This window comes from Harpia harpyja, chromosome 20 (assembly GCF_026419915.1).
Source record: "Harpia harpyja isolate bHarHar1 chromosome 20, bHarHar1 primary haplotype, whole genome shotgun sequence".
In the NCBI taxonomy this organism is placed as follows: Eukaryota; Metazoa; Chordata; class Aves; order Accipitriformes; family Accipitridae; genus Harpia; species Harpia harpyja.
In genome coordinates, this window is record NC_068959.1 from 9,319,891 (window position 1) to 9,339,886 (window position 19,996).

The 19,996-nt window shown below is 47.4% G+C and overlaps 1 protein-coding gene across 1 annotated transcript in view; it reads right to left on the reverse strand.

Moving 5' to 3' along the window:
* ADAM19 (ADAM metallopeptidase domain 19) overlaps nt 1–16,328 on the reverse strand; it is a 35,586-nt gene extending 19,258 nt beyond the window's left edge. Inside the window, exons 1-6 of the mRNA XM_052772230.1 lie at nt 16,160–16,328; nt 15,938–16,023; nt 13,073–13,143; nt 3,072–3,150; nt 1,937–2,013; nt 151–343 (exon numbers count right to left, since the gene is read on the reverse strand). Of these exons, the coding sequence (XP_052628190.1) occupies nt 151–343; nt 1,937–2,013; nt 3,072–3,150; nt 13,073–13,143; nt 15,938–16,023; nt 16,160–16,328 (675 nt within the window). The remainder of the gene's footprint in view (nt 1–150; nt 344–1,936; nt 2,014–3,071; nt 3,151–13,072; nt 13,144–15,937; nt 16,024–16,159) is intronic.
* Nucleotides 16,329–19,996: the final 3,668 nt, after the last annotated feature.

Consider the following 19,996-nt stretch of genomic DNA (forward strand, 5'->3'; position numbering starts at 1 on the left):
TGTTTGGCAACCAGCTTGCTACAAAGCCTTAAATATTCTCCTTCATTTCACTTTCTGAGCTATGCTCCCGGAGAACAGCAGGCTCCTCCGGCTTGGAACAGGTGGGAAATTTGGAGTGTGGTGCACGGCCCGGGTTTGAGCCCTGCTCACCCTCTGGCGGGGTGGTTTCATCCCAGTTGTGAAGTCCCTGAGCCAGTCTTCGGCTGCATCCCCAGTGCCCTGGTAGCCACAGGTTCCTCTCTGCAACCTCAGGTCGTCTAACTTGTAGATCAAGTGCTGGTTTGGGCTGTCAGGAACCGGCTCTAAGATATAGCTGGAATTGCTGCTCAAGACGATAAGTCCTCTGTTGAAACGGGAAGCAGTAAGAGGGAAAGTTAATTACTACCACAGCAACTGGAGACAAATCCTTCTTCTGCTGCTGAGTTCCTGTCTGACCCTGGCAAGGCACTTATCCTTACCAGGCCATTCAGTTCATTAATAGAAAGGATGGGAATATTTTGAGTTCAGAGAGGGGAATCCCTGAGCTTGCATAAATTAAAATCTATTCAATGGGCCTCAGACATTCAATTAAGAGGCTATTGGAGCACGTGCTGCAACAGTGCTAACCTGAGAAGTACTGACTTTCTTAACATACAGCTTTTTCTTCAGGGGCAGTGGAAGCTTTTCAACCAATTGAAGAAATTTGTCTTTAACAGAACTGACCTAAAAAATGTGAAGACATTGTTTGTCAACAGAAAAAACACAGTTCTCTCTGGGACTTGCACATAGCCATACGGTTCTGGGTTTCTCAATGAGCATGTTACAGCCAGGAGAGCTGGAAATCTGCGTTTGATGCCCACTAGAAGATGTGTGGCTCGACAGGCAGCACGCTTCCTTGTGAAAGCTCAGAGTGAAAACAGCCGTGTGTGCTCAGCTCCCATGCCTTCCCAGCAATTAGAAAACAACGTTGAGGAGTGACCAGCACACACTGACAGCTCAGGGGTGCGGGAAGCCCACTGCATGTGCACACCGAGACATCTCTATCTCCTCTGCAGCTGGAAGGCAGAGCATAGGAAAATGCAGGCTGACAGAAGCAAGGCACGCTTGTGACTACTTTTGCTTTTGGATTATTTATTGCAAGCCACAGGTGGCTGCACTGTCCTGTTTATCTCTCTGGGCTCTTTGGCCTGTGCTACATTCACTTAAGATGTCTCAGGTTTGCTTTGGCACGGGCTGTTTCCTGGCTGGAGCTGGTCCCATCAGCACAGCTTCCAATCAGCCCTCGAGAGCAGATGACCACTAATATCAATAAAGCCCATGTGGTGATTTGGAAACAAACTCTGAGCTGGTGTAAATAAATGCAGCTCCTTGGTTGCAATGAGCTGTTTCATTTACTCCTGCTGAGGATACAGACCAACTTTTCCTGCCAAAGACTCCATTACTACCAAAGCGAAGGTTTTAAATGCATAACACGCAACCCCGGCACCACCCAGGGAGAAAGCAGAGAGGGGGCTGACAACCCACGAGGAAGTTCAGACTTGAAGACTTTGCCCCAAAAAGCACACAAAAACTTGCCAGTTGTGAGAGACTGGGCGAAGAAGCTGGTTTCTGCATTAGCGTAGAGTATTGGGCTGGGACGTGGCGAGTCCTGTCCCCATCTCTGTAACGAGGCAGCCCTGAGTCACTAACAAGAGCATCTTTTACTCCAGTGGACTCTTGAGTTAAACTCACTCATTGCATGAGTCCAAATTGCCAGCACAAAGGGGGAAGGAGTCTAAGTGCTGGCTAGGAGGCCATGGTTACTAATGATACCCAAATTTCTGCATCTCCCCCAACACGCTCCCTTTTATGCCCAGGACCCTTGGCAACCAGGCTGCTAGGGAGCAGAACTTGCGCGGCAGCACGCCAAGAGCTCAACAGAAGCATTCCTGCAGCTCCGGCATCACCAGGCACTTACCGCAGCCCTCGGCACGTGCTGAGTGTGACACTGGAGTGCTCCCAGCCCCGCACCACCCCATGGTAAAAGCAGTGGTCCTGGAAGGCAGAGGGAACAAGGGTTGGCAATGCAGTTTCAGGATCGACACGTGCTATATTTAGGCATCACTGACTCCCATACAAGTACTGCTGATACTGCAGTAATTGTTCTCTTTCCACTGCATTTGGCAGTTGACTATCATAACTAAATCTCTGTGAGTCTGCATCGAAATTTGGCCTTTCAGCTGCCATGTGCGGCCTGTGCAAATGCATCAAATGGCTCCTTGTTGCCAGTAAAAATTAAGAGCTTTGAATCCCCAAGGAAGCAACTCAGATGGCTGCAGCATTAAGGCTGATCCAAAGCTTTCTGCCTGTAACAGGAGCTGCCTATCGATGGCAGCGGGCCCTGGGTCAGGCCCCAAAGGACGTGCCTTCAGCGCCAGAGAGGGTGATGCCACGGACAGCGGGGAAGTCCCTGTCTGGGGGCTCCTGGCAAGACAAAGGCAGCCTCTGGCCGGGACAAGGAGGCTTTGGGGCAGAAACGCCAGCATATTCATCACATCCCTTGCCCTCGCCCCGGGGCAGCATTAGTAAAGATGATCTCATGGGGTTTTTATCTCTTATTTTTGCGTTGCAACCAATGCACATCTTTGTGTCATTGCAATGGAGAGTCAGCCAAGGCCTGCGTGAGATCAGTAAGTTTATGGGATTTTTACTGAACAGGAGCCAGCTTACACGGGCTGGTTTTCCCAAAGGCTGGGAACATCCCCAGCATGGAGTACCCGGTGGCAAAACTAAAAGCAAGAGGATGAGCAGTGGGAGGAATAAACAATTCCCCAGCACCCAGAGAGTGGAGCAATGTTGGTGGCTGACCTCGGCTCTCATAACAGAGCTCGGGCAGAACGGTAAGATGTTTTTACCATTTTGCAGGGATGGAGACACTTTGTCACTGGAACCCCCCAGGTCAGAAAGCTGGACTGCCCTCCCCTTCAGCTTAAAGCTCTGAGGACCTGTGGCCTCAAAGAAAGGGTCTGGAGAAAGAAGCTCACTCACTTCTCTGGGCCTCCTGCCTGGTCTCCCCCGCACACTGCGGGAGGGAAAGCGCTCCCTGCACTCACCGTGTGGGTCAGAGAGATGGTCTGGGTTTGTCCAGTCTGGCTGTAATGAGTCTCAGTGTAGCCTGGTGCAAAGAGGTTTCTGCAGACATGGTGGAGAGGGTGAAAGAAAAGAAAAAAAAAAAAAAAATAGTAAGACCTTTCTTTAGACCTGGATATCTGCTTCCAAGGTGTGCTAGAAAATCAGCTAGATTCAGCTCTTTCTGAGGTCAGTGTAAATATTCCTGTTGCTGTGAAGCACCGTTGTAGACTTGGGGAGGTCGCCATTTGCTACCTGTAGTGCGAAACCAACTGCAACACACAGATAGGGCGGGCAGGAGACAGGTATTTGCAGGACACCAGCTGTGCTGTATCTCCACATTCTGCTCTGGATCGCACTTTCCGTCTGCGAGGCACTTGTTAACACGCTGTCCCCAGGGAAGCAGCGGCTAATGGCTTCCTGGTGGCACAGGAGCCATCGGAGCCGCTGCGGGACCAGTGCCGCAGGCTGTGCTTCCCTGTGCAGAGCGCGCTGTGATGGCAGAGGGTCGGAAGGTGGAAGCCTAGCTGACCTTGCCACATCCATCTGTCTGCTGTCCTGGCAGGAGCTGGGCACTCCTCATGGAGCACATCCACTTCAGAAAGGGCGCAGCAAGCCGTCTTCCTAAGTGCTCTTTTCAAATTAAAACAATAAAGGAGAGTCTATCCTGATGTGAGTTAAATTAGGCACCAAGATCCAGTTCTAACAGCTGGAAGTGAACAACTCAATTTTTACATGAGGACTTAAAAAAAACCCAGAAACCCAACATCATCATCATCCCTTAATGGGTACAAGTCTCTGTGCAGGGTTACTTTTACTACTGCCACGTTATGCCCCAGACATACTGGGATTAGATTCAAAGCAGAGTCCAGAGTGTCGAGCACACCACAGGCCAGTTCAGGACACATCTGGGCACTGGTGTGAGTTCTCAGCTCAAATCCAGACTCTCTCCAGTGTCCAAATCTGAGTACAATTATAAACCAATCTGCATTTACATTTCAGCTTCTGCCCAGAAGCAGATTCACATCTTTGTCCTAGGAAAATGCTGATTCCCCAATTTGAATTTGTTCATGTCATCCTCATATAGACAATATTCTCCCTGTCTTCAGCCCAGGATCAGGCCAAAAGTCTATAAAAGGAGCTCCTGTGCACTGAATAGTAAGCGTTTTGATTTTGTTCCAGAAGAAACAGCCTTCCCCTTCTTTTTAAACATCTGCATTTGCTAAACAGTGATGTAAAAAAGTACAGCAAGTCAAAATCTGGGCCAAACCAAGAAGGTCATATCCTGTGTCCATCTCAGCAGCCATAAAATGTAGGTTTAAAACAGTTTTCTAAAACAATGGCCTCACTTCCAAAAATTTGGAAAAGGATCACAGAACATGCCCCATCTATGAAACACACTTCTGCAGCAAGCCTGCAGTGCTGTCAGGCCACCGAAGTGCCACTCTTGCCTTGCCACAAGGATGCCACGTGCATCCTAGGCAGTGCAATGCCAAGCAACATTGCAGCTGCAGTTCAGTTCTGCATCCTTGTTTAATGCATTTCATACACCAGATTCTTGAATGATGACCTGCAAGGAAGAAAAAGTTTTCATCTTTGCTTGATTTCTTTAGTCTGGATGAAGAAAGCTGTATCAGAAGCAAACCCAAAGATTTTTCCATCTGCCATGGTTTTTGATATGTGGCAGTCAGGTCTAATCTACCTTGAAAGCCTCTCTGTTTAAATAAGGGATTGTGTGCTTGTGATACCTAATTAAATTAGGCCAGAGCAACAGGAAACGTAACCTTTTATCAGTGTTTGAAAGTGCTTTCCCCATCCGGCATCCAAAGGTTCAGACACCTGAACAAGTACTGATGGCTTAGTGTCAGACAAAACTGTGTGCCACTGTTGTATTTGATATTATTTGATGTCGGGAATACAACAGCTTTTATCTCCCCTTTCAAAGTTCACTGTAGCCCAGGAAAGCTCATTTTGTTTCCTTCTGATGTGTTAATTCTCATCACTAGATCCTGCCAGTGATCAGAAGGCGAGATTGCTGCATTCAGCTACATTGGGTCTGTAAACTGAAGATAAGCACAGAAGCACCATCCCACAGAAAATAACTCCCTTCATCTCCCTGACTGCAATAGCTTGCTCAGCATGAGGCTGCAAGAAACAAATGTTTAATCAACAGATTGCATTAACTCGCAGGAAATTGCCTTGAGCAACGTGCTCTGGCAGGTATCTGGTCTGTGTAAGACTGTCATCTTGACAGTAGACAGTAAACCAGTGTGCATCTGCCCAGTGCTGCTAAAGCCAAAATTAGACACCAGCCCATGGATTTCCAGTAGCTGAGGCTTGCACAGCCTACTCGTTTCATTCCCAAACAAGCACGCTTATGTTTTCTTCCTGCTCCTTTATTCTTGGAAAGCATTCACTATGAATAGCTATTTTATCTCTCCTCCAGCACTGACCATAGAACTCCTCAGTGCTCCGACTCCTGCCCAGCCCCACGGCACTGCCGCCCAGCGCCGGTGCCAAGCTGGGCCATGACGAGCACCAGCGCCCGGCACACCATGTTTCAGGGCACAGGACGATGCCACACAGCACATGGTGTTTGCACATCTCTTCCTGCCTGCGGACTCAGGCTCTATCCTCTTCTAGGGTGGATTAAGGTGCTGAGAGGTCTGCCTGAATTTTTAGGGATGCTTACGCAGCTGCTGAACTGAAAGCATGCATCATCTGGCTGAGTGGTGCCATGTTATCACTTTCAAGCCTCTCTCCACCTATCCTACGTTGTAGGCTACCTATAAATGGTCCAGCTTCTTATTCTGAGCTGAAACAGTCCTTTTTTGAAGACCCTTTCCTGCCTTAACACAGGGGAGCCTTGGGGCTCCTGCAGCACTGCTGAGAAGGGCTATCACAGTGCATTGCATGGTGTGCGGTGGGGAGGGCAGTGAGGAAAGAGGAAAAACAACAGGACATCTTGCAACACCCTTGGGGTGCTATCTCACTTCAGAGCCTGTGAAAGTTCATTCCCAGCACAGCTTACTTCCTCAGCTAGCATCAAGCTTTCCACCAAACTGTAAATAAATAGAAAATAAGCCTTCTTTCCATCTCAGAGTGCACCAAAGTTATCAGCCACTCTTATCCCTCTTCTGCACGTGTACCAGTTGTTGGATAAACAAGCGAGACTAATGAGACACACATACCCCAAAACCTTAGCAGTGGCCTTTATCTGCCATCATTTCAGGACAGGATCACTGCCAGGCTGCATGGCTGATTCCAGGGGAGCTCAGCCCTGCAAAGCACTGACAGACCTGATTCACCGTTTCCAGAGGAGCACAGAGCTCACCTCCTTGCTAGAGAAGGAAAGCCTGGAAAAAACAGCACTATTTGATCCTTTCTTCTCTGTTACATTATATGTCTCAGTGACTCCCTCTCCAGCAGCTCGAGATGAAGCTGCAAAAGTCTGGATGCAAAACAACATCATTTAAAGGCTTCTGAGATCCAGTCAGGCATCTGGCAGATTGCTAGCACACATCATCTTCCTAAAAGGCAGCATGGAGTCCTTCATTAGAGGAGCTATCAGCCTGAAGAATTGATGAATTCGGAGTAAAAGATGTTTTTGGATGGGAGCACTCTCCTTTGCTAAACCTCGATCACAGCTGCAGCCACGTGGGGCTGTTTAAGGCCAGGGTAAGCTACACAAGAGCACTCAAGATGTTCTAGAGAAGCCCTCACACCCTTCCAACAGCAACCAGCTTTCGGCAAGATCAGTCATTCCCCAAGATACAGCTCAGCATCCAGCTCAGGGTGCAATAGCCTGCTCTTGGCAGGATTTGTTCCCCAGAAAGCCTTGGGAGCCGGGTTAAATACAAGCGAGGAAGCCAAACGAAGGAAGAGTGGCTCAGTGCCATAATGTACATATGGCTTGAGACTGTTTCTGCTGATGACCGACATGGAGTGATCTTGGTCCCACTCCAGCCTGTCAATGATATCATTGTTTGAAACAAAACCTCCTCCCCGTGCCGCTGTGCAGCTCCCTGGAAGGGCCCTGCCGTGCAGAGCTGACATTATAAGGCAGCGTGGCTCTGTTTTGCCACATCAAGACGCCGTGCCAGGGAGGTCGCATACTTGGCACATGAGCCGACGGTATCTAACAGGAGAGGCAGGCTGAGGGCGTGGGGCAAACCCCAGCTTTCTCAGCGGGCAGCTGCCCCTGTGGCACTTGGGGACAGTGCAAGAGCGTGGGCTCCAGCTCCTCCAGCCACTGCAGAGGAGCAGAGAAGCAGCTGGGGCAGAGGGGCTGCGTGGCACACCCAAACGCTCCCAAAAACAGCGGAAGGAAAGCTGGGGCCTTTCTCGCATGACCACGTTCATTTGAGGGAGTGCACATTTCCCAGCTGCTCTGGAGAACCTCACCCCTATTTTCTGATAAACAGGAGCAGTTTTCTCTTGCCTGTGCAACATCACTTGTTAGCACAAGCCTAAGGGCTCAGAGCCCTCCATCCCAGGGGACCGCCGTTAACGTGCTCAGCTCCACCAGCCAGAGATCACCCACGGGCACTGAGAATGCCCCGGTGGCGTGCTGGTGCTCTTGCTAATTGGAGCAAGAAGGATTTTTTTATAATTCAGTCCCATTAGCAACTTTGTTTGGGTTCATTTTACAGAGGGGCTAGTCTGCATGGTCAGCTGCCAATTTAAAAACACCATCTAGTAGACAGACATATTTTTTTTTATTTCCTCCCAAAAAACAAAAGCCAAACAGTCCATGAAGCTCTCATGAGAAACATCGACTCTTAATTTTTCAGTTGTGGGACCAAGAAAAGTGAAGCCTGCAATCTCCTACACGTCTTTCCCTGTCCCTTTCCTCAAATCACAATAAATCAGTCCAGCCAGGCTGCCAGCATCTGGGGGTGGAGGGATTTGATTCTCCCAAGAAAGTTTAGACATCAGATTCCCATCTCAAATTTGTGGTCCCACTCCATTGCCTCTCAGCGGGATCCAAGTAGGGTAAGAAGGGGAATTTGACCCCTTACCTCCCAGTCACTTAAATGTTCCCTAAAGTCAGAATTTATTATCAAAATCTGAGGTGACCTCATCTTGAACACCACCAACACATGACCCATGACAACACAAGCAGGCAGGCCTGCTTTCCATATCTACCACTAGTGGGAAATCAGATATTTCACCTCTCTGGAATCCTCCAGCCCAAACTTGGCACTTCCTAAAAATCAAAGAAAACCAAAATTTTTTTTCTTGGTGATTTTCATCCAGATGAAGCCTGGAGCTCTTAAGCTCCCTTCCTCAAGAGCCTTTGCTGATGTATCTGAGAACATGTTTATTGTGTGAACAGCAGCAGTTTGGAAGGAAAAAGTAGCTTCCCAGCTATTGAAGTGGAACTAAACTACCTATTTGTAACGCCTGGGAAAATATCACAGACTAAAAACTCTCCATCCCCTTTTACCATCCACATCATCTGTGACATTCACTGTGTAAATCATATTACATGATCCAAGCAAAATTTGTCACATAGCCCCTTGGCTTACCAATGGGAACCATAGAAGTTGCCTGGAGAGGAAAAAGGAAATAAAATAAATGGGAAACTGACTGATAATGAGTCAGGGAGCAAAAGATTTAAAGGGCTCCATTTCCTTTTCTCTTCCTCCTTGCCCCACAGAGAAATGACTGAATATCCCAAGGGAATCAGGAGGCTGAAAGGCAGCTATGGCTTTCCAGGTCCCAGCCCTGTATTTCTGATGACTCTAAGAGACAGTAGAGCAGGATAAATCCAATTTCCCTCCTTTACATAACCCTTACCTCCTCCCCATGCAGGAAGCCCATTAGACACTGATGATGTATAGCCCATCAGTGGAATAATCTCATATATCCTTCCTGCTTGGAGGCAGGCAGCAACCTCCCCTCTTCCTCACTCAGTTGGTAGAAGAGACCCTGGAAATCAGCAAAAGCAGAAAATGGTGAAAAACAACTGACATACAGATCTCTCTTTGCACCACTGAGAGCATCGAGCAGGGCTGGAGTGCTCGTCGCCTACCCAGGTGGGGCCAGAAGAGATTGGAAGTGATACTGCTCCCTATCAGAACCAGTTGCCTAAAAATAACTATCTGGATTGCTCCCAGGGTCAGACCAGATGAGCTCTGGACTTTCTTTGCAGTGTCCTCAGCCAGTTGCTGCACAAGTCCCTCCACCATGGCTCTGCCACCAAGTGTCCCATGCCATCGTGGCTGCCGCAGGCGGGTGGCAGCCAAAATATGCAGCTGAAACACGCAGCCAAAACACACAGCCATGCCCCGTACTGCCCACAGGATTCACCCGCAGGCAGAGACATCCCCTAGAGAAGGTGACTTCTCCTGGAGAAGCCTCCACTGCCCCTTGCAGCTGAGTGGACCTTCCCAAGTCTGCTCTCCCCATAAAAGACACAAAGAGGAAGAGGAGAAGAGGGAGGAAAGTCTTGTTGATACTTTTCCTGCACTCAGGCGAGAAGACAAATTCCATGCAGGTTTCTGCTGTGCAAATATGAGCTCTCCTCTTTAGTAGAAAGAAAAGGCTCACACCTGGCAGTGCCACCACACACATTCAGAGCATCTCTGCATCCCCTCCCTGCTTGGCCCAAAGCTGCTTTTCATTAACAAATGCAAATGCCTTTTAAAAAAGTCACTTTTCATCCAAGGTTTGCAACTCAGATTCTTCCATTCCTAGGCCCCAGCCAAATTTAAAGCTGCTTTATAGGCATCTCTCCGTATATTTGTTGTTTATGCAGCTCTGAGCTTTCTAATCCTGCAGCTGCAGGACATGGTTTGGGGTCACTTAAAACAAGACTGAGTCGTTTTGGGGATATATTTTTGTTGTTATTCAGAAATGTTAACTAGTGTTGTGAACTCTGCTTGGAACTACAGTGTGGTTCCGCCTTCTTATCAAACTCCTGAACAGGAAATAATGCAATATTATGTTAACTGCTAATGCAATAATTGTATTCATAGGTATACAAAACCCAAACTCAGATGTGAGCTGAGCTTATTACAAGAGTTGTGCACAGTTCTGAAGAAAGATATGCAATAATGTCTGTGTTTCACCTCTGCAGATGAACACAATGTCCTTTTCATATGGAATATGAAATCACAGGCTTGGTGGGAACATTTCTTCCACATACTGAAAACAGCACATTTTTCAAAGCTAGCACATCCCTACCAAAGCCATACAGATTATGACTTCCCCCCGCCTCTCAAAGCAATCTCATATTCACATCAGCTTTGTCTCTCCATAAGGAGAGTGGTGAATGTGTAATGAGGCTGCCTAATCCACCAAGAACATCACTTACAACAGCTTCACTAGCTTGGCATATCTCCTTTCTAGCTTTGGGAACCATTGGATAAAGCATATCGCAACCAGACCTGAATTATGTCAATCATTTCATGCTTTCTTTGAGTGGTGGGAGTCTGGGATGTGGGTATGAGAGTAAAACAGGAGCCAGGCGGGTGCATTCGCACCCCTGTGCTGAGTCCAGGGACAGAGAAGGAGCAGAGCACCAACCTCGGCAGCAAAGCTGGTTTCCAGAGGCTCCTCTAAACTGGATCAATTAAATGACCCAGGAATCTGGGGCTTATTTAAATTTAAAAAGCCCCAAGTACCTCCCTAAAGTTGCAGTTCCAGTATACCCACTTTTGTGTGAACTCAAAACCAGGAGCAGCCAGGTTTCAGACAGCTTGGAAGGGACGCTTCCCACTTGGGGGATTTCACCTTCTCTCCCGCTGTCTGGGTGCCCAACAAACCCTTCAGAGAAGTGCCTGATGCTGCAAATACTCAGTACCCCAAACCTCATCTAGAGCCTCTGGTTCCCCTATAAGCTAAGCAATAGCAGTGGTGAGCTCCTGGGTGCTGGGGACCAACCCCAGGCTGGGAACCTGAGGAGCCAGGCTGGACTCTGCCTTGCTGCATGCTTTGACAAGGAGAAGCAGTTTGCCTCCTCTTAGAAGTGCTCGATGGATGCTGGTAATTACAGCATCCACAGGGCTCCCAGGGACTTCATGTTTTTGTTTGCTTCATCATTTCTCTTTTAATTTGAGTGTCTCTAAACTACTTCTTCACCTTCACAAGTCTCTGAAAAGTGGTGGCTCTCCAGAGCCTCTCATCTAATCAAGTTCAGACTTGCATTTTGGGATTGTACCATCACCTTTCTTGAACAAGGACTTGAGGCCTGGCAAGACTCCCATGTGAAGCACTGCTGTCTATGAATCACTTGCATTTTCCACAGGAAATAAAAAACTCCAAACCACTTGCTGTATTTCATCAGTCCTAGTAAGGCAATTCATCCCACAGTGGAAGTGTGTGCACACACTTAAGCCTGTGTGTATACATCTCAATGAATGAAAATGCATTTCAGGAAATAAACACAATAGAAACCTTCTATTATTGTAATTCTGTTTACTAACACCAGTAATGAGTTTGTCTGCACTGGAAATAGCACAGCACCGCTCCTGCAAGGCACCTGGAGGTTACGTCATGCTCGGAGCACAAATGGATTAATTCAGCAAGGATCCTTGCTCTTGCCAGCTTCTACTGGGCCAGCAGTAAATTCACCTTTGCACAGCGACTGCAGAATTTGCAAGACCTGACAGTCCTTCCACCAGGAAGGAGGCCCCCAGCAGCATTAGCAGTTACATTGCTTCCAGGTTCAGTTCAGAAACTGGCATTGCTGACCACTGCCGTCAGCAACAGCTATTTTTCCTGCATTAGACAGACCTGAGTTAGCAGGCCCTTATGGTGCCTGGTCTCTTCTACTACTTCTGTATTTTCCCAACTGAGAGATGCCAAAATACACAGAATTTGTAACAGTTTCTGTTTAGTTCAGCACAGGTCCATGACTGCCTGGGAAACATGCCCAGCTTTTGCAGCACTGAAACTCCCAGTAGCTTATGTGGCTTATTACAGAAAACACCTTGTAGGATGTACTCAGCTTTCAACAGCCATCAGATTTCAGTCTTTACTGCAGACAATGCCAAGAAAAATCTGGTTTTCCTCCAAAACACTCTGAATATCATTTAGGTTTATGCACTGCCATCAGAACTAATAAGATCTTCTGACACTTCACTCTTTCAGGAGGAAAGCTGAGCCCCCAAGCTCTGTGGTTGGGATGTCCATACAGTACATTTAAAATATAACCAGGGTCCTTATTCCAAGGTTATTATTCCTACTGATTCTAGTATACAACATTTGGTTGTGTTTCCATAGATAAATCTGGAGACCCATTTAAAAATAAATAAAACGCCAACAGTGCAAGTGGAGTGCTTAGCAAAGACAAGCTTCTTGCAGCTAAATTTCCAGCTGCTGTTCCACTACTGGAAACGAATGTTCTCACAGGGCAGAGAGCCTCTGGAGCAGCCTCCAGACCAGAATCCTTCTACCTACCTTAATCTCCTGCAGCTTCAGCTGAATTCAATACACATCATGCCCTATGATATTACACAGCATCGCTGTATCATGCCAGAGAGAAGGCTGCATTTCAGCTAATGCAAAAGCATTTTTTCAGTCTACTTTAGCATGAAGGGCACTAATGGAATTGAAACTGTCAGGTCATTTCTCCTAGGAAACGGAGCAGGACCTCTTCATATCACAGCAAATGAAATCCTCGTTAGACTCACACTGACTCTAAAGCATCGAGCCATTTGGTAAATAGTGCAATTCATATCAGCAATATTTTCTAGTTAATGTAGTAGGAATTATGATGCAAAAATAAGTTTACACACTGAGGGCCAGGTCACCATCTGCTTTTTGCTGACAAAGCTCTGTTACAGTCAGCGCTGCTTGCCTGATTAACATTAGTGGGGGCTCAAACCTGGAATAACCTTGATATTCAGAAAAGGACTTCCTCATCCTGTCTTTATCAAAACCCTGTTGAAGTCAGTGGAGGTTTTCCTGTTGACTTCACTGTAATCCTTATGCATTATTTTAGTAAGACCACAATGCCAGGCACAAGCACACTTACCTGTTTTTCTCCAGTTCCAAGATGAGCTCCTGGCCTTCTGCCTTTACCATAACTTCAGCTCTGAGTGGATGCTGTGTGCAAAAAAGACGGTGCCTGTTACTTGTACATCATCATAATTATGAACACATCCAGAAACACAAATTGTTCCCCTGGAAATTGCAGCTGGCCTTAAACCACTCCTTGCCTTCCTCCTACCTTCAGACCTGGAGTGCTGGGGAAGGGAAGGGACAGGCCATGGTGGCTCCCAGCTCCAGGCACGCTGCTGCATCCCAGCGGCACAGCCATGCAGAGCTGGGAAGCAGCACGGGCACACTGGTGGGATGCTGTGTCTGAGCTAGTGACCCTGGTGTCTCAGGAGGACTACCAGGCACAGACAAGGCAACAAGTCGTGGTGCTGGAGCTCTTGGAGGTGCAGCTGGGTGGGAGGGGTGGTCTGCACCCCCTTCTCCTCTATGCTGTGCTCAGGACCACATTGCAGGACACCCCAGGTCGCCCCAGAGGTTTACAAGTGAAATATATGAGCTAGTTAGCCAAAGCTTCCTTTGTTGTCACAGCAGAAAAAGACATTTTTAGGAGTCTATTTCAGTACAGGAGGAATCACTCCTCTTCCAGAGATTTTCACATAGTTCCTTTACTCACAGAAAATGCCAATAAAAGGCATGCAACAGGGTCCCTTGGACATCTTTAGTCTCTAGCCACTGTTCAGACAGTATTTCACAGCTGCTCTTGTATTAGTCCCAGGCTACCAACGGACTGGATACTTTCTAGTGTGTTCAAGCACACGGGCACAGCCCTGGTTTGCAATCTGCCTGCAGCTCTGAGTGAGGACACAGGATAGCCAGCTCCCCAAGGCCTACTGGTGTTAACAGAAAGGACCTCAATTTCTTAGTGCAATGGCAAATGCATACACTAAAACCAGCATTAAAAAAAAAAAAAAATTAAAAAAAAATCAAGACACTGAAAGTATAGAATATGCTTTCTAGAGGTCCAACTAGAAGGGCCTCTGGAGGTCTCCAGTTTTACCTCCCTCAAAGCAGGACCACTAGCTAAGGTCAGCTGGGGATTTGTGACTCTGAGTGCTTTCTTGTGAAGGAAATGGATGAATAAATTCCCCAGAAGAGAAATAACTAATTTGGTAAGAATAGACTTCTCTATTCAGCTGAAAAAAAAAAAATCATAAAAACTGGTGAGATGATTAACCCATAGTATTTCCCAATTCAGCGTTGGAAGAGATTTTGCAAAACAGATCAACTTGAAAGCAAAATAAAGCAAGGCTAACTGAATCGGATGTTCTGATGAAAGATCTGTCAGCCCAGAGATACGTTCACTTGCCACTTCATCAATTCCAAGCTTAGTTACAAACTTCTTTCATCAGGTCCCTGCTCGTATTCTGGGTTTTGTTCATCTTTGCTTCAGTTTCCAGGACACTGCACCAGCCCCATGCAGATGATGCAAAACAAGTTAATACATTTAGTATATACAACAGCAGCTAATTCCAAGGGGATGAGTTTAGTTTACTGACTCACAGGTGCTCAGTACATCTCAGGGTAGGTCTGTTGTTTTGCTAACATGTAAGCAATGGGGATTGCCTTGCCCATAACTGGGGGGGTCTGAGGGTCTGCATCATCATAAAAGCCTCTTCACAAGGGTTGTGCAAACATCATTATTACTAATAACGCTTTCCCTGCTCCTTCAATAATCCCACTACTTCAGAGTCCATCAATTGCTGTGTAACTGAAATATCCCAGCTGTACGTAAGCTTTGCTAACACTGGTTTTAGAGCCAACAGGAACTTGCCTGAAACAAACCAAGTACGACCCCTGAGACCCAGCAAATTTGTATAAGGGGAAATGCTGTCCAGATGTATTTATATCACTATCAATAATAGAGAGAACCAAAACTTCCAGGCAGCACTGCAAGGACGTTTTAAAGAGAATTAATATAATGAGAGAGTCATTGTAGGTGTTTTTTTTTAATATGACACAAGAAAAAATTTTAGAAAGTCTCATCATATGGAGAAGACATAAACCCCAAAACAACACCACTTATGCGGAGATGCCATGAGTATAATGCCACAGCTTCCCTTTTTATGGTTTGCAACGTAAATAACACCATCTGGATTTTCCCCTTTATTTCATTATGCAACTGATAACTTCTTGATTGTGGCAATGCAAACACTGGGAAGCTGACCTGCAGCTTATGGTTGATGTTTAAGTCTGGCACCCCAGCAGTTCTCAGAATGGCTGTGGACTACTGATGCCCCACATCATCTGTCCACATAAGAGAAGTGGGGGCGAGATCTATATCAATACATATGGTGTCTAAGACACAGTTAGACACACCTGAGCTGCTGGTTGGCTTTTCTCAGTGAAGCACCCTCACAGCTGGGATTCATCTCCTCCTAAAGCAGATGCCTCTGTTGGGCTGTGCCCTAAATGCCACTGAATGTATTGCCTCGCTCCCCTTTCACAGCCACATGGATCAGGTAGACTTGATCTAGGTTTTAAGGCATGACAGAGGGCAAACGATTACGAGCCTTTGCAGAGATTGAGTGCAAGTCGCCCGGAGCAGTCTCACGCTCAGTGCCCGAGATGTGCCAGCCGGCTCGCCTAGCCTTTCTCGGGATTTGGAGGAGCTGCAGCAGCTCCCCGTGCTGCAGGTGGGCTTTCTGGCTCATCCCTGCCGTTTCTGGCTCATCCCTGCCGTTTCTGGCTCATCCCTGCGGCTTGTCACACAGCTCAGTTCAAAACAAAACCAAACCAAAACGCGCATCGCAAGGTCCCGCTCTAACCGCGACATCGTTCCTGTCCCTGGAAACGATGGGGAGGTTTGAAAACAGAAATAAAAGCGCTGGGCGCGACCTACCTTCTCGCTGCTGGGGCTCCCCAGGGCTGCCCAGCGCGGCACCACCGCCTCGGGCTGCAGCTCCGCGCCGGCGCCGACCGCTCCCGCTGGGGAGACACGAGAGGAGCCGCTCACCACCCCGACCCCCTCCGCACCCCCCGGAGTGAAACAACACGAGGGAGAAGAGAGCTCTGCGCTGGTTGTAGGGGAAGCAGGAGGATTCCCCCCAAACCACCCACCCACCCATCCATCCATCCTCCCTCCCAGGGGGTTCATGCAGCCAGAGGCACTTGTGCACGGCCAGGGGTGGCCGCCGCAGTCCCCCCCCCGTTCCCGACACCCCGCACTCACGGGCCGGCGGCCGCAGCAGCAGCGAGAGGGCGATGCCGCAGAGCAGCCCCCGGCCCCGCATGGCTCCGGGCAGGAGACGGCGCTCCGCCGCCGACCGCCGCCCCCCCGTATAAAACCGCCCGGCGCGGCTTTCTCCTCCCACCACCGGCCCGAAATCCGGCCCTGCAGCCCCCTGCCTGGGGGGGGTGGGGGTGTCTCCTCCTCCTCTTCGTCTTCCTCCACCTCCCCACGCCGGGCAGCTCCTCGGAGATGCACCCCGGGTGCTATAGCGGCTCTGCCCTGCTGTGCGGGGCTGTGGGGCTGGGCTGTCCCCCCGGCACCCCGGGGCAGGGGGGAAGCCTGAGCACCAACCTGGGGCTCCCTCTGCAAAACCTCCCTCTGCTCCCAGCTTTTTTGCCAGCACCGAGATCCATTGTGCCTCAAAAGGTAGCAAGAAGAGGGGGACCTGGTGGAGGCAAGTAGCCAAATACTGCCAAGGGGCTCCTGTAGGAGCTGTGCTATGGCTTTAGTTTATTTATTTATTTGTTATATTTATGTGTAATCCTGTCAAACCCTTTATAGCTGAACCCATGGTTCCAGAGGCATCCTAAATCCCTCTGCCCCTGGGAAATGCATTGCCCCTGGTCAGCTGAAGGGATATAAGCTAGATTTTTATGTGCCTCTATAAAAGGGCAAAAGCAAAACCATGTTCACTGCCTCTCTCTCTCCCCTTAAGGCAGATGGAGGGTCCGGGCCTGGGGAAGGGCTTGGGAGCATCCACAGCTCATGTTTCTTGTGCTGCCCTTCAGGGATATCTACTCACTCCCTTGAGGCTCCCAAAGGGACATCCCTGTCTTCTCCTGCATCCTTCAGGGCTGAGCCATGGGTTGCGGTCCATGCATCACCTCTTTGCTGGTTCTCTGCCCTCCAGGGAGATGAGCACCCAGAGGACCACCGGACACAGTGCCTCGCTGCTGGGTTAGCCAGCGTGGCTCAGGGTTGCACCAGGAGAAGAGAGCACAAGTTAGTGTGGCCATGCTGAGGTTACCAGCTGCAAACACCTGAGCTCCGTGGTGCTGTAGATGCTCCTTGCATATGCTGAGCCCGTGAAAAACAACTGCCTTCCCTTATGTCAGTGTATTTCTGCTGTGACTCCCGGCCAGCTCAACTGCAGCCGCGCTAGCAAGACTCCAAGGGTGGACTGACGTGCATTTTTGTGGGCTCGGCTCAGAGTGGCAGGAAAAGGCATTACCTCTTAGTCATACTCTTCAGACACCCATTGATCCACATTATCCATACAACCCTTTCCATTCATCTCTATACCTAAAGTGCCTGTGTAGGTGAACCACCAGGAAACCAACTTAAGAAATGGGGAGAATTTGCACTTGGTTACTTTTCAGAGTGTATTGGTAAATCAGGCCAATAGGAAATTAATACTCTATTTAGAATAAAGGTTTACTAGGTAATAGTAATGATTTTGTCTCTTGTCCAGAGGCTTATTTATGCTATTGAGACCACTGAGTTCTCTTTTACTGAAGGTCTTTGCTGACTCCTGCCCCTGTGCCCAAAGGAAATGAGACTGTTTCCATTTGCAGATGCCATTTTGGTTTGTGACTTTCATATATGTCCCCTCTCTCCCCCACCACTTCACACGCTGAACCTTTGTGATCTTGTGAAGGTCAGTTTATTCCTGATACCACTCTGGCAGAAGAAAGCTAGGACATCTTGGGGACGCCTAGAGGGAATCATCAGGGTAAGCAGGCTATAAATGACATTTTAGCTGACCCACAGCCAGGTCACAAATTTTCATCACACAACTAAATCATGTTATTTCCCAGAGCAAAAATCCAGGGACCAGATTTCAGCTCTTTTCTAATCATGTGGACTATTTGAAGGGAAACCTTGAATTTTTTGTGAACTCTCCCATTTATTTATAGCTGCCTGTAATATAGAAGAAAACAACAGCACTATTGTTGATGATTTTATTATAAATAAGTGAAAATGCAAGCCAAATTTAGCTATTCTGCTTTCATCCCTGCATAAAATTTCTGTCTACCCAAAGGAAAAAAAAATACTTTGATGAGGTACGTGTATATTTGCACTGAAAGACTGCCACAAATCTTCCCGGTACAACAAATCTTCCCAGGGACTGCTCCATATATTTGTCTAAAAGAAGATCAGTTAAAAAAAAAAAAAAACAAAACCATAAAATGGAATAAAGGGAGCAAGGGAGCCTTATTTTAAGGTTGTTAAAATACTTAGGCCAACAACTCTTTGCTTGTGATTGATTGATTGTTGTCAGCATTCAAGTATCATAAAAATAAAATACATGCAATATTTGCATTTGTTATATAGTGATATTTTTATCTTTGATCTTGGTAATATGAGAATTGATATCTTTTAATTTATAATCACCAGAAACTCCCTCCGTAAAAATATAACCACAGACTGTGCAGTTGTTATATATAGTTTAATCTATATATATATATGATATATCACTTACATTACTGAGACATTGTTGCATGGAAAGATTCAGGATATTCTAGCCTTATTAACAGTGCTCAGATGCTGTAATGCTACCTGCCTCTGGCACAGGGTGAGTCAGATCCTGCCTGTACCCGTCTCTTCAAAAAGCTCTTGCCAAAGTCAATGGGACATTTGACTGATTCACAGAGCAAGGTCAGGCTTTTGGTTATCTAGGAATTACACAGACTCAGACTCATTTCCTCCAGGATCCCAACTGCCTGATTAAAAGTATCAGCTGGGAATCTGGAAGTCTGTGCTCTGTTCCCTTATCTGTTACATCCCCTGTGATCAAGGGATGGACATACCTATTAGCAGCAGCCTCCATGCAGCACCCAGAGCAAGGGTCAGTGCATGCGGTTGTTCGGTAGGCTTGAAAATTAGGTGTTTCAGTTTCCCCAGGGCAAAGCTGATGAGAATGCTTTTGCACTGGGGTTGCTGCACTTACTTGACAGTTTGCAAGATGATTTAACACTGTTGTTGTTAGCCGGAAAGCAAAAGATGATGATTCTCCCATTATGTTCATAGTAAATTAGGAGTTAGCCACCCAGAAGGAAATAGAAAGATAGACCTAGAGAGGAGAATGCCTGTTCAAGAAACAGACTTATGCAGAGAATGACTTGGATATGTATCAGACTAAAAGCTCAGTAATATTTCATTGGAACTTTCTCTGCAGAAATAGGAAAGTTTGTTGAATGAACTGCTCTGAAAAGACTCCTGCTGACACCGGAGAAAATGTTACCAAGAATCAAAGTCTTAGCAGGAAAAGGTAGAAGACTTTTTGTCCTGCCTAGCCTCTGCATTACAGACATTTGCACTGATGAAAGAAATGTTATGTCTTTGGCTGACTTGAGTGGAATGTGAAATCTTCCATTTTTCAGAACATTTTTCTCCTTCAGATCACTTGAAATGATCAAAGGCTGTGAATCCATGAAGGGAACTGGTGATTTAACAGCGAACTTCTTTATTCTGAGTCTTAACAGTTGAGAACAGCTTCGGCTGACCCAGAATATTCTGTTTAGCTTTGGTTTTCCACCACCCATGTAGGACAGCGGGAATACTTGGAAGAGCCCTAGAGCAGCTGTTCTGCCAAAGAGGGAGAAGTGCTGTAAGATGATCAGGTACTAGACAAGGGCTTGTCTCAATGTGCTGTAAGTGAAATAATATCAAACCACTCTCTATGCTTTTTAAAGGGTGGGTCACTGCTGCTACTTTTGCTTCATTCCT